Raw genomic sequence first — 12,889 nt, 5'->3', positions numbered from 1 at the left:
CTTTGGTGAATACCCCCATCAACCTGTAACCTCCCTCCAGAATCAGCCACCTGGTGTGACAGACTAGGAGTTCATTCCCTATTGACCTGCGTGAATCTACCACAATTGGCTTTTGGTCTTCCTGACCATTCAGCGTAATTTCTCTACTATCACTGTATGGAATATTCTTCTGTATGTTACTTTCTGTCTTCCTGAAGTCATTACATTGATAAATTGCTGCAAGGCTCAACAACTGAATCATTCTGATCTTTATTGTTTACTAAGCACTCGTATTATTTTGGGACCAGGATAAAATGACTTGTCACTCATGGACGGCAAGTATAGAGACACAAACCGGTTTCAAAAGATGCATCACTTTAGATGGTGCTTCATAGGGCAAAGAGAAAAACATGCAGTCTCTTCTAGTCAAAGAGGCCAAACAATTTTTTAAAAGTATGTTTTGACTCAATGTCAAAATTAAAGAACACTGCCTCTTCAACAAGCATTGTAGTGGCCAAAGAAAGTAGCCGGCTATTTTAGAGCATAAATGCTTAGTTGAGGATTAATCAACTAAAGAGTTTTTCCTTTTTGAATTACAACACATTGCAATGGAGAACATAACTTGGGTCCAAATCATGGTTTTGCAACTTAACTGGATCCATCAGGCAAATCCTTTACTCTCTTTGAGCTCAGTTTCCTAATGTACAAATCAGGAGCTAATGGGAAAAATGTTTGAGCATAATAGGTGCCTAAACAATATTAACTCCCTTCTTTATTCCATTAGTAAACTTCAATTATTTTTCTTTAAAATATTCAATGAGATGACTTTAACAAGTTTCCATGAATAGAATCAGACTTTAAAATATAATAAAAATACTATGTCGGTATTTATTTTTAAAAACATCCACTGGATTTGGCAGATTCAGTAAACAGCAGACTGTGTAAAAACGTGACTGCCTCTTTCCAAGGTCAAGCATCTTCAACTCCTTTCCCTCCGCCTAGAACTCTTCGCTCTAGCCAGAATAACTTTCCGATGCGCGTGACTTGGCTCATTCTTATTTTTAGTCCTTTGTGTTGAACACTCTTCTTGAAATGACCTTCAGATGCCTCCCTGCCAAAGCCTGTGCTCTTTTAAAATTGTTCATCATTCGCGTCGTCCAGGAACGGGCAGAAAGAAATCTGGTCAGGCGATTCACTCCAGCTCATCTCTCAGGACTGTAGGTGCTTCCAGGGAGCTGCTCTAGTCCCCACTTTGACTCATTTTCTGGCTACAATTTCCGACACATTTTTCCCTATTTGTGGATTCTTTCTCCTTATCAGAACCATAAAGTTTCATTTCTTGGGGTTACACTGAGGACATTCAGGATCAGAGAGGTTGTCACTTGCTCAAGGCCACACAATTGATGGCTGATTTTAAACAGGTAGCCAATTCTTTAGGCTTCATTTTAGCACTGTTTTCATTTCATGACCCTACTTCACTTAATGGGGAAATGGTTGGTATTACTGACTGACTGACTAGAAATCGTGGGGGAACTTCAGGCATGGAAAGGCACCTTTAGCAGGAGTAATAGCAGATGAGGGGCCTGGAGTGTGATGCAAGAGATGGGGGAGGAGAGGGGGTAAGGGAGGGTGAAAGGGTGCCTCAAAGGAATAATTGATTTACTCCAAGCATTTCACATTAAAAGAAAATGAAAAGCACCTAAACAGTATCAAAAACAACACATTTCTGCTTTACTTCTATTTTGTGCTTAATGAACAACACGACTGTCACTGCCAATGAAAACAGCAACAAAAACTGTGCTTTTCCCCTGGCACTAACTCTAAACAATCTACTGGATTTGGGTCAAAACTGTAAACTGCCAGCATGTTAAAAATAAAAACAGAAAAACAAACCTGGCCTTTTCCTTAAGGGTTGTAAGGGTGAATGCAGGAGAAGAGCCAGAGAGAAGAGATACTATAAAAAATAACTAGTGCAAACATCCTTGAACTGATGTTTTCTATAAAAATCTGTTGGCTGTGAATTGGACAGACTGAAGTGGGGAGGGAGAAAGGAATGGGGGATCAAGTGGTGTCTGCTTATTGTCAGCTAGCTTTCATGTAAAAGTCATGGCAGGGTCAGCAACAAACTAGCCAGGTGGCAACTCCAGGCCACGCTGCCATAAATAAATAGTTATGTACTAATGTCACACAACCAGAGCTAGATGCAAAGCATATGGGAAGAAAACATTCTGATGTAAATATTCAAAAAAACCCTACGGTTGCTAAATTCAGGATCCACTGTTGAAACTGGACTTTGAGATGCCTGGGAATATAAAGTGGTGAAGCTTTTGTAAGACCTGGACTAAAAATTTTTTTGAAATGTAGATTGTTTTCTTTCCAAAAAAATCCTTAACCTTTGACCTCAGAGAGTGTGACTTTTGCATGTAGCAATTAAGCATTCCTGAGAGTTGGCAAGAACACAGGCCCTGGAACCAAATTTCAGGAGTTTAAACTCTACCCCTGCTGCTTACTTGTTCTCATGACCTCTGGGAAGTGACTTAACCTTTTTATGCCTCAGTTTATTCACCCTGTACAAAAGGGAGGAGGAAGAGGAGGAAAGTGGCTATAGTACCTGCCTCAGAGGAAGTTATGAGGATTAAATGAGTTCAGTGTGTGGGGAGTGAACAGTATCTGGTGAACGCCATGTGCATGTGACCTATTATTATCAAGTAGTGTTATACAGGCTATTTATCCTAGACTATCTGCAGGACACTGGGCTAAGGAATCCATTCCTTGTACTATCCTATTTAGTCTTAGTAACCAGTAATTCAGTAACCCCATGAATTAAAAATCGGTTTTACAGACACGGGAACTGAGGCTTAGATGGATTAAGGAATTTATCCAAGGAGGCATATCTAAGCTGAACTTCCAACCCAGGCCTTACTGCAGATAAAAAAAAGTTTAACCACTTATACATTCTTTAAAATCTAAACACATTTCTTTCATTTGCTTAAAATGTTAAAATTTGAACAAAAAACAGCAACACCTGGCCTTCCAAGAACAGAACAGATTTTTAAAACGGGATTAAAGGAGGGGCTCATGTACTAATAAATTGCCTCGGGAGAGCTGAGATCCGCTCACAGCACTTACAGAAAACAGATTCGTTCGCTGACTAATTTCTCCAAACAGTTATTGAGCGCCTACTATCTTCTAAGAGCTGGGGACACAAAGATGAAGAAGACGTGACTTCAGTCCTGGAGCACATAACTGTGGGGAGTGAGAGTGATATTCTTTTCTGTGGGCTGTTTGATGATGTTGGCTGTGTTTTCTACTCTGTTTCCTAACAGGATCAGAAGTGCCTCCCAAGCGAGCTGCAGACATTGTCGGACTGCCCTCAACACTAGCCAAGCTGTATGTCTACAGCGATCCTAGGGGGTTTTACTGCTCGACTCATACTCGTAGAAAGCTGAGAGACTTTAGTGAAGATGTGCTTTCTTTGTAGGCCAGTCTCGGTTTGGAGCTGCGCTAAAACTGGCGCGTTTGGAAGCGTATGGAAGCGTATTCAAATCGCGCGCCCTGGCTGTGGCTTTCCGGGGCTCAGGCTTAAGGATCGCGGGGCACCCATATTCCCTGACGCCTGGTCTGTGCGCCAGGACTCACTGGCTTGAACTCCAGGAGCATCCTAGGTTGATGTCAGGTGGTCGCTGGCAGGATACCTGCCGGCTGAGATTTAGGCGCCACCTCTGCAGCTACTTCCTGGTTGGTTGCCCGTATCTGACATGGCGGCTAGTTGCCTTCGGCCGGGCCCACTGCGGCTGCTCAGAAACCCGAGGCCGGGCGATCCGGTCTACCGCTGCTTCCCCGCTGCCGAGCTGCCGGGGAAGCCCCAGCTGGGCAGCTCGGGGTGCAGGGGGTAAAGGGGCAAGCCAAGGAAGACGAGGCCCAGCGCTGTGCCGCTGGGTGCCCACCCCTCGTCTCCCAATACCAAGGCTGCTCGAGCCCAGGGTGTTTTTTTCTTGTCCCCGCCACCTCCCAGTCCCTGGCCCAACATGATACTGACCAAAGCCCAGTACGACGAGATAGCCCAGTGCCTAGTGTCTGTGCCGCCTACCAGGCAGAGCCTGAGGAAGCTGAAGCAGAGGTTCCCCAGGTAAGTGCCCGTCTCTCCCCTCTCACAGCTCTTTGCCAGCAGCAGCTGTGCCTAGGCAGCCCGGCCAGCGCTTAGGAACCACGTGTCACACGAGTGGGGAGGAACACTTGCGTGTCAGGTGTTAGGAGCTCAAGGATGGTGAAAAGATTTCTTATTTCACCTGCCTGCCACAGGAGACTCTTAGCGGATGAATCCTCAGCAGCTCCCAAGGCCTTGCAATTAAAATTCAAGCCAACAAATGTTTATTGAAAACTTGGTATGTTATTGAAAACTTGGTATGGTAGGTGATGGGTGCACATGGTAGGTGCTCCATAAATGTCTAGTAGGTAATTGACAGATATGAGGAATGAATGATAGGTGGCAGGGCCCTCTCAAAGTGAAAATATAAAATGTAGATTCAGAAAGAGGAAATAGAAGATCCTTTTCAATTGGGCGCTGGCAACAAACAAGGGAGCACAGGCCTGACGTTGACTGTGCTCTCTGCTGTTGACTGTGGCTCTCCAATGGGTTAAGTGACCTCAGGGGTTGTCAGTCCCTTCAGAGAGACTTCGTGCCTTAGGGATTCCACTTGGGTCAAGATTGGCCATTTAAACAGCCATGTGTATACACATTCCAGGTATATTTCATACTTCCTTCCTCCCCTGAACATGTCTTTTTTTCAGTGATTTTAGGATTATCCAACTTTCTGAGAAAGGACTTTAGGAATGATATGCTACAGATTTCCTCATTTTAAAGATGGGCAAACTGAGGCCCAGACCTTTCACTGAAGAGCCAGTCCAGGACAACCAGGTGGTTGTACTTTTGCCCTGTTAAAAGTGTAGAATGTTTACTTTTCTTCTAATTCAAAACCAAATCCAAACTTGTCCCATTTTGTTTTGTGGCTCTAAGCACAATTAGCCCCTAATGGAGCGCTTCCCTGTCCTTGGTATGTAAACCCTTGAACAGACATCCCCATAGACGTGTTTCCTTGAGGATAGAGAAGTTGTTGGATAATTGGTATTAATAAAGTACAAATTGAAGCATAAGTTGAAGGTCTTTTGACACAATTTTTTGAAGGACTCAGTTTTCCTAATCTGTAAAATAAAGGGATCTCTTTCTATATTTTCCAGATTTAATTTAGGGCACATTTATCCCTTTATAGTCTTTAAGATTTTTATCAGACTTGCTAACAAGGAAAAAAATTGACAAATTAGAATTTAATTTTCTGTCGTTAACTCTTAGCAACTCTGCCAGTGAACAGTGAAATGGGTGAAGGCTGGTCAGCCTAGGGGATAGGTAGATTTTTCTGGGCAGTTTCAAGATGGATACATTAGATACATTTAGATATTCTGCTTTTGTTGTGCACTTATATTGCCACTGTATTTTGCTTCTCTTTCTTTTCCTCTCCCTCTTCTTTCTCTCATTCTTTCACTTTCCTTCTTTTCCGCAGCAATCACCTTGTCCTCTCCCTGAGAGGTAACCTCCCCGTACTTTGCTGAAGGCCTCCCTTCCTTTGGTGGCACCATGCTGTCTTGCTTATTCTCTTATGCTTTTCTTTTTCTTATTCATGATATGCTCAAATATTTTTTACTTCTCCCAAACACCATTCAGGGAATAACTAACTGTTCTTCCACTGGAAACTTTATTTAGAGAGGCTGCACAACTTAGCTGCAAAAGAAGGAATTAAAGAGCCATTTAGGAACGAGTGGGGACTCTGTAAATAGTGTGGTTTTGGAGTCGGCTTCACAGTTTTCATTATAGCACTGTTTTGCTTTAGATGATTGTTGCAAAGGACCTTTAGATTTGATAGTTCATTTTACCTCAGAGTCGATCGGGTAAGGACCTCGTAGATAATTTCTCGTGGTTCAAAGAGGTTAAGTGACTTGTCAGAAATCCCAGAGGTGTTTAATGGCCAAATAGTGTCTAGAATACAGGTTTCTTGACTCAGAGTTCAGAGTTCTACGCTAAGCTGCCTTGATTAGCTTTAATATTAATAATAATAAAGCGGCAATTATGTCTTGGTGGCATTCACATACATTGAGTTCTAAAAAAAATCAAAGTGCTGAAATGTTCTTAAAAGTTGCTAAAAGATGTTATTTTCCTGATTTTAAAAGTAGTACTTACTCAGTAAAGAAAATAAAAATTATTTATACTTCTATAGCCCAGAAAATTTTTATTAATATTTTATATTTTTTCTTCCAGTCTTTTTTTCAGTGCAGTACTGTCTGCTAATATAGTTGTAGATCTTGCTTTTCTCACTTAACATATTGTGAGCATTCCTCATTTTCAAAAATGCTTCACAATTTGTTTGAAATAACCAATAACATCACATTCTACATGTACCATCCATTTCCTTGTTGTTGGATATCAAAAGTTTTGTTTTTCTAGTTTTCTGATAATTATTTTTGTACATAGATCATGTCAAGTCTGCTTATTTTCTTACTTTAGATTTCCAGAGTTGGGAATGACCATGTAAGCAGTTTTCAAACTTTTGGTCTCCAGATCTTTTTACATTCTAAAAACTATTGAGTGGGGCTGGCCTGGTGGCCGAGTGGTTAAGTTCGGGCACTCCCCTTCGGTGGCCCAGGGTTTTGCTGGTTCAGATTCTGGGTGCAGACCTAGCACCACTCATCAAGCCATGCTTGAGGTGGCGTCCCACATAGAGAAACTAGAAGGACCTACAACTAGAATATACAACTATGTACTGGGGGGCTTTGGGGAGAAGAAGAAGAAGAAGAAGAAGAAAAAAACAAGATTGGCAACAGATGTTAGCTCAGGTGCCGATCTTTAAAAAAAAAAAAAAAAGTATTGAGGACTCCAAAGAACTTTTGTTTATGTAGTTTATATCTGTTGATTTTTACCAAAGTATAAATTAAAACTGAGAAATTAAAAAAAAATTACATATTTCTTTAAAAATAACAATAATAAACTCATTACATGTTAACATAACACTTTCATGATTAATCACCATCATTTCAAAACAGTAGTGAGGAAATGGCATTTATACTTTTACAAATCTCTTTAATGCCTGTCTTAATAGAAGGAACACATATCTGCTGCGTTCAAGTTATCATAAGTTGGTTTTGTGGTTTTTGTTTTTGTTTTGTTTTTTGGTGAGGAAGATTGGCCCTGAGCTAACATCTGTTGCCCATCCTCCTCTTTTTGCTTGAGGAAGATTGTCCCTGAGTTAACTTCTGTGGCAGTCTTCATCTATTTTGTATGTGGGATGCTGCCACAGCATGGCTTGATGAGCCATGTGTAGGTCTGCACCTGGGATTTGAACCTGTGAACCCAGGCCACCACTGCAGAGCACATGAACTTAACCACTGCACCACTAGGCCAGCCTCTATCATAAGTTGTTTTGATTAAAGAATATGAAGAAACTCTGGCTTCAGACAAATATGTATTTGGAAAAGATAAGAGTAATTTAATAGGCTTTTCAGATAATTGTGGATTTTTTCCCACTACATGAAACCCAACAAGTGATATTTTCTTAAAGGTTAATTGCAATGTGGAATGTGAAACTCTATCATAGACCTTTTCACATTCTGTTATGTTACAATCCATTGGCCTATCTTAACTTTGAGTGGATCTTTTACCCATGCATGAGTTTCATCATCATGCGTTCTTCGTTGGCAAAATGTTGGTTGTGAATTACCCAGATCTTCCTAATGTTGTCACCTTTCGTTACATAGAATCAAAAAAATCACAATTGTTAATATCTCTGCTGATTCCCATCTGAAAAGTTTGTAAGATTTGAAGCTGTCAAGCTTATGGTGACGGAGACGGAGTTTTCCAATATTTGAATTTTCCCTTGAAAGCTCAAATTTTATCATTGGCAAGAAATATTATCAGTTGTTTTCCTTGAAGTGACAGGCTCATCTTGTTTATTTTTGAGAAAATGTCTGCCAGATACCTAAATATGGATAATCGTACTTTGTTCATAGTTCGAGTAAAAATGGTGTTCCATGGGAAGAGAGGCTAGTTCAGCTTTCAAACAATCATACACGTGTTCTCCCTTGAGAGAGCCATCACACTTGGATACGCAGTGGCTGTGCTTTGTGTTTACTTCTTATTTTGTCATATAGAATGTTAAAACGATGTGATTCAAAGGTTGAGATTTAATAAAATTAATAAGTGAATCTTAACATATTCTTATATGAAACTGGCTTTTTTTGTTTCCTGCAAGTGTGTGATGGTGAAGAATACAGTGACCCCAGGACTGTTGTGCCTGGCTTTGATTTGTCCTCAGGAGCTGGCAATTTTACTGCCATTGTCTTTGCACCACCAGTGCAAATGTCACACACGGGAAAAGGCCAATCACGTCTTAGTATTTCTATAAAAATCATTTTGACCTTGTAGATCCCTGAGAGGGTCTCAGGGACTCCAGGAGTCCATTGACCACACTTTGACAACCACTAGCTATTTCAAATCAAAGGATATTTATGTTTGAAGGATTTTGATGTGTGTTGACAAACTACTATGAGAAAGATTGTACTAATTCTCTTACCAACAGGGCATGGGAGTATCCGCCTCGGCAATTTTTGCCAGCACTGAGCAGAGTCATTGTTTAATCTTTAATGTGCTAGATCAAAAAGATTTTCTTATTGAAATACGTTGTACAGTTTCCCAAAAGTTTATTGACCAGTTAACATTCTTCTTCTTGAATTACCTGCTTAGTGTCCTTTGCCTAATTTTCTATGAAAGTTTTTGCTGTTATTGTTTAGTGATTTGTTATTGTTTATTGATCTGCCTATGTTAAGGATGTTGATCCTTTATATGTCAGATATATTCCCAGTTGTTTGCTTTTGAATATTTTTCCATTTTTGATATGCTTAACTTTAAATTCATACTTTTTAACATTTTTATTTTTATGCTGAAGAAGTCCTGTCCTATCCTAAGATATGAAAAATAAATCTTTCACCTAAATTTTCTTCTAGGCTCTTTATGGCTTTCCTTCTTATTCTTAATTCTTTAATCTTTCTATCTTAAATTTGTTTTAGTATATGCTCAGAGGTAAAGATGTAGCTTATTTTTTTTCCCCCAAATTGTTTTTTACACTCTAGCTTTCACTTGCTAGCCTCATTCCTCCATGGCTTCTTTGTTTTCACTCAAATTGCAAATTTATGTCTTTCAAAGTCACTATGTTGAAGCTTGGCAGTCCCCTTCAACCACTCTGGTCGCAGAATCCTCCAATTTAAAATGAAGGGGTTGGGTCTGGCCAGGTGGCGTAGCAGTTAAATTCATGCACTTGACTTTGGCAGCCTGTAGTTGGCAGGTTCAGATCCTGGCTGCGGACCTACACATCACTCATCATGCCATGCTGTGGTGGCATCCCACATACAAAATAGAGGAAGATTGCCACAGATGTTAGCTCAGCGACAGTCTTCCTCACCAAAAAAAACAACTAAATAAAATAAAATGAAGGGGTAGAACTTTGTGATGTCTAATACTTCACAACTCCAAAATTCACCCTCATTTTATTCTTTTATTTTCTGCAGTTTTACAGTAATGGGCCTTTTGGTCCCAAGAACATAGGACATATTGTATTTAAGTACTTGCCAAGAAGGATACATTCATTGATTATATCTCCCAGCTTATTTGCTGAACCTTCTTATTCAGGTAGAAGGCCCCAACCCAGTCAGCTATTACTTATCAGATATAGTTTACATTATATTTTCTTGCCCAAACACTACATATGTATCATCATATATCACTCTTTCTTTATACATATTATAAAGATATGTATCTTATTTTGAAATAATTTTATGCCACAGAAAATTTGCAGAATTCTTATATTCCCTTCACCCAGTTTCCCCTAATGTTAACATCTTACATAACCACAGTACAGTTATCAAAATCAGGAAGTCAATTTTAATGCAATACAGTTAATTAACGTACAGACTTTTTTTGAACTTTGCATCTTTTTTCACTAATGCGCTTGTTCTATTCCAGGATCTCATGTCCCTTTTATTTTTTTAATCATATTCATTTATTTATTTTTGGAGGAAGATTATCCCTACGCAAACATCCACTGCCAGTCCTCCTCTTTTTGCTGAGGAAGACTGGTCCTGAGCTAACATCTGTGCCCATCTTCCTCTGCTTTATATGTGGGACGCCTGCCACAGCAGGGCTTGATTAGTGGTGCATAGGTCTGCACCTGGGATCTGAACTCCGGGCCACTGAAGCGAAGTGTGCAAACCTAACTGCTGCGCCACTGGGCTGGCCCCTGGTGTCCCTTTTACATCCTGGGATCACACATTAGATTTAGTTGGCACGTCTTCTTGGTCTCCTCTAATCTGCAGCAGTTTCTTACTATTTTTTTGTCTTTCGTGATCTTGACAGTTTTGAAGAGTACAGTTATTTTGTAGAATGTCCCTGAATTTGTATTTGATGTTTTCTCATGATTAGATTGAGGGTAAAAATTTTTGGCAAGAATACCCGAGAACTGATGTTGTGCCCTTCTCAGTGCATCGTATCAGCGGGCACGTGACTTCATGTGCCTTATTACTGCTGAAATTAACCTTAGTCCTTTTAGTTAGGATGTGGTGTCTGTCAAGTTTCTCCATTGTAAAGTTACAGCTGTTCTCTTTCTAAAAAGTACCTTGTGGGGATATCTTTTGAGACTCTGCAAGTATCTTGTTTCTTGTCACACTTTTTCCCACTGATTTTTAGCATCCACCAATGGTTCTTGCTTGAAACAGTTATTACTGCTATTCACCTAGTGGTAATTTTCTCTTTCTCTCACTGGAATACTCTTTTAACCAATATCATCCACTACCATCGTTTTATGTGAAACAGCCCATCCTTAGTCAGCCCATGATTTTCACTGTACTTGCAGTTTATCCACCATTTACTGCATTTGGTCTGTAATAATTCACTGTATGCTCACTGTGTTTGTGGCACTGTTTGGGTATTTTTTAGCAAAGAGAATCATTTAGTAATTAATTTTGAATAGCTTGTAGTCTGTGGAAAGAGTTGAGGACACGTCCAATAGTTATAAATTATTAGAGTCATAGAAGGTTAGAAACCAAAGGATTTGTTGAACAGTTCGTTCAGATATGGGTACTTAAGTGGGATTCTTAGAGGAGATATACCTCTATTGGAAATTCTTTGGCTGGTAAACTAAGCCCTTTGGCACAAGTTTAATTTTTCCCTGAGTTCCCTTGCCGTGCATTAGTTACTTGGTTGCTATTTATGCCTATACTAATGAGTCATAAATCAAGCTCTTGATAAAATAAATCTCTAAATAAGTGTCTTTATCCCATTGCTATATCTTTGCCCTTAAGGATCCTGGCTCAGGTTTTTCTGATGGTGCCCTTTCTAAGCATGAGTTTCTGTCTTGGCCCACAAAATCTACTGTTTTCCCGCTCTTGGATCACAACACAGGCACCCATTCACTCATAAGAGGCTGTTCCTAGAGAAATCTCAGCAGGAGTAGTTAAAAACTTGTTTGGCTCGGCTCCCTGTGCTTAAACCAATATACGTGGTTCATTTTCTTGAAATCTTCACCTATCTCTACCGGAGAACTGGAGTTAAGGCTGCTCTACTGTGTGTTTGCCCGTGTTGAACTTAGTGGTTCTTGGTAGTGGACCTAGGAGTCTAGTTTGGTTAGGAGTGGAGTAATCAAGGGACTTGTTTGGGACAAGCACAATTTTACTTCACTTTTACAGGTTTTATTTATTTGTTTATTTTTTTAAATATTTATTTTTGCAGTAACATTGGTTTATAACATTATGTAAATTTCAGCTGTACATCATAATGTATTTCGAATTCTGTATAGATTACATCATGTTCACGACGCAAAGACTAATTGCAATCCATCACCACACAATGTGCTTAATCACCCCTTTCGCCCTCCCCATCCCCCCTTCCCTTCTGGTAACCACCAGTCCAATCTCTGTTGCTATATGTTTGTTTGTTATTGTGTTTATCTTCTACTTATGAATAAGATCATACAGTATTTGACTTTCTCCCTCTGACTTATGTCACTTAGCATAATACCCCCAGGGTCCATCCATGTTGTCACAAACGGCTGGATTTCATCATTTCTTATGGCTGAGTAGTATTCCATCGTGTATATGTACCACATCTTCTTTATCCATTTGTCCCTTGATGGGCACCTAGGTTGCTTCCAAGTCTTAGCTATTGTGAATAATGCTGCGATGAACATAGGGTTGCATGTATCTTTATGCATTTGTGTTTTCAAGTTCTTTGGATAAATACCCAGCAGTGGAATAGCTGGATCATTTGGTAGATCTATTCTTAATTTTCTGAGGAATCTCCATACTGTTTTCCGTAGTGGCTGCACCAGTTTGCACTCCCACCAGCAGTATATGAGGGTTCCCTTTTCTCCATATCCTGTCTAACACTTGTTGTTTCCTGTCTTGTTGACTGTAGCCATTCTGACCGGAGTGAGGTGATACCTCATTGTAGTTTTGGTTTGCATTTCCCTGATAGTTAATGATGTTGAACATCTTTCATGTGTCTGTTGGCCATCTGTATATCTTCTTTGAAGAAAAGTCTGTTCAGATCTTTTGCCCATTTTTTAATTGTGTTGTCAGTTTTTTTGTTGTTGAGATGTATGAGTTCTTTGTATATTTTGGATATTAACCCCGTATCAGTTATATGGTTTGCAAATGTCTTCTCCCAATTGTTAGGTTGTCTTTTCGTTTTGTTGATGGTTTCCTTTGCTGTGCAGAAGTTTTTTAGTTTGATGTAGTCCCATTTGTTTATTTTTTCTCGTTTCCCTAGCCCCGTCGGACATGGTATTATACTCTTTGACATCAGTCTTAGCAGCAT

At 39.8% G+C, this 12,889-nt stretch overlaps 1 protein-coding gene across 4 annotated transcripts in view; it reads left to right on the top strand.

Annotated features, from left to right (window-relative positions):
• The first annotated feature begins 3,590 nt into the window (after positions 1–3,590).
• CDIN1 (CDAN1 interacting nuclease 1) overlaps positions 3,591–12,889 on the top strand; it is a 208,342-nt gene continuing 199,043 nt past the window's right edge. For 2 of the 4 annotated variants that reach the window (XM_070272337.1, XM_014734065.3), the window contains exon 1: positions 3,731–4,108. In XM_070272337.1, coding sequence (XP_070128438.1) covers positions 4,008–4,108 — 101 coding nt within the window. In that variant the 5' untranslated portion in view covers positions 3,731–4,007. Of the gene's footprint in view, positions 4,109–12,889 lie in introns of all 4 variants that reach the window. The other 2 variants (XM_001503635.6, XM_023620455.2) reach the window with 2 other exon arrangements.

The sequence above is a fragment of the Equus caballus genome, chromosome 1 (assembly GCF_041296265.1).
Source record: "Equus caballus isolate H_3958 breed thoroughbred chromosome 1, TB-T2T, whole genome shotgun sequence".
In the NCBI taxonomy this organism is placed as follows: Eukaryota; Metazoa; Chordata; class Mammalia; order Perissodactyla; family Equidae; genus Equus; species Equus caballus.
This window is presented reverse-complemented; position numbering and strand designations above follow the sequence as displayed.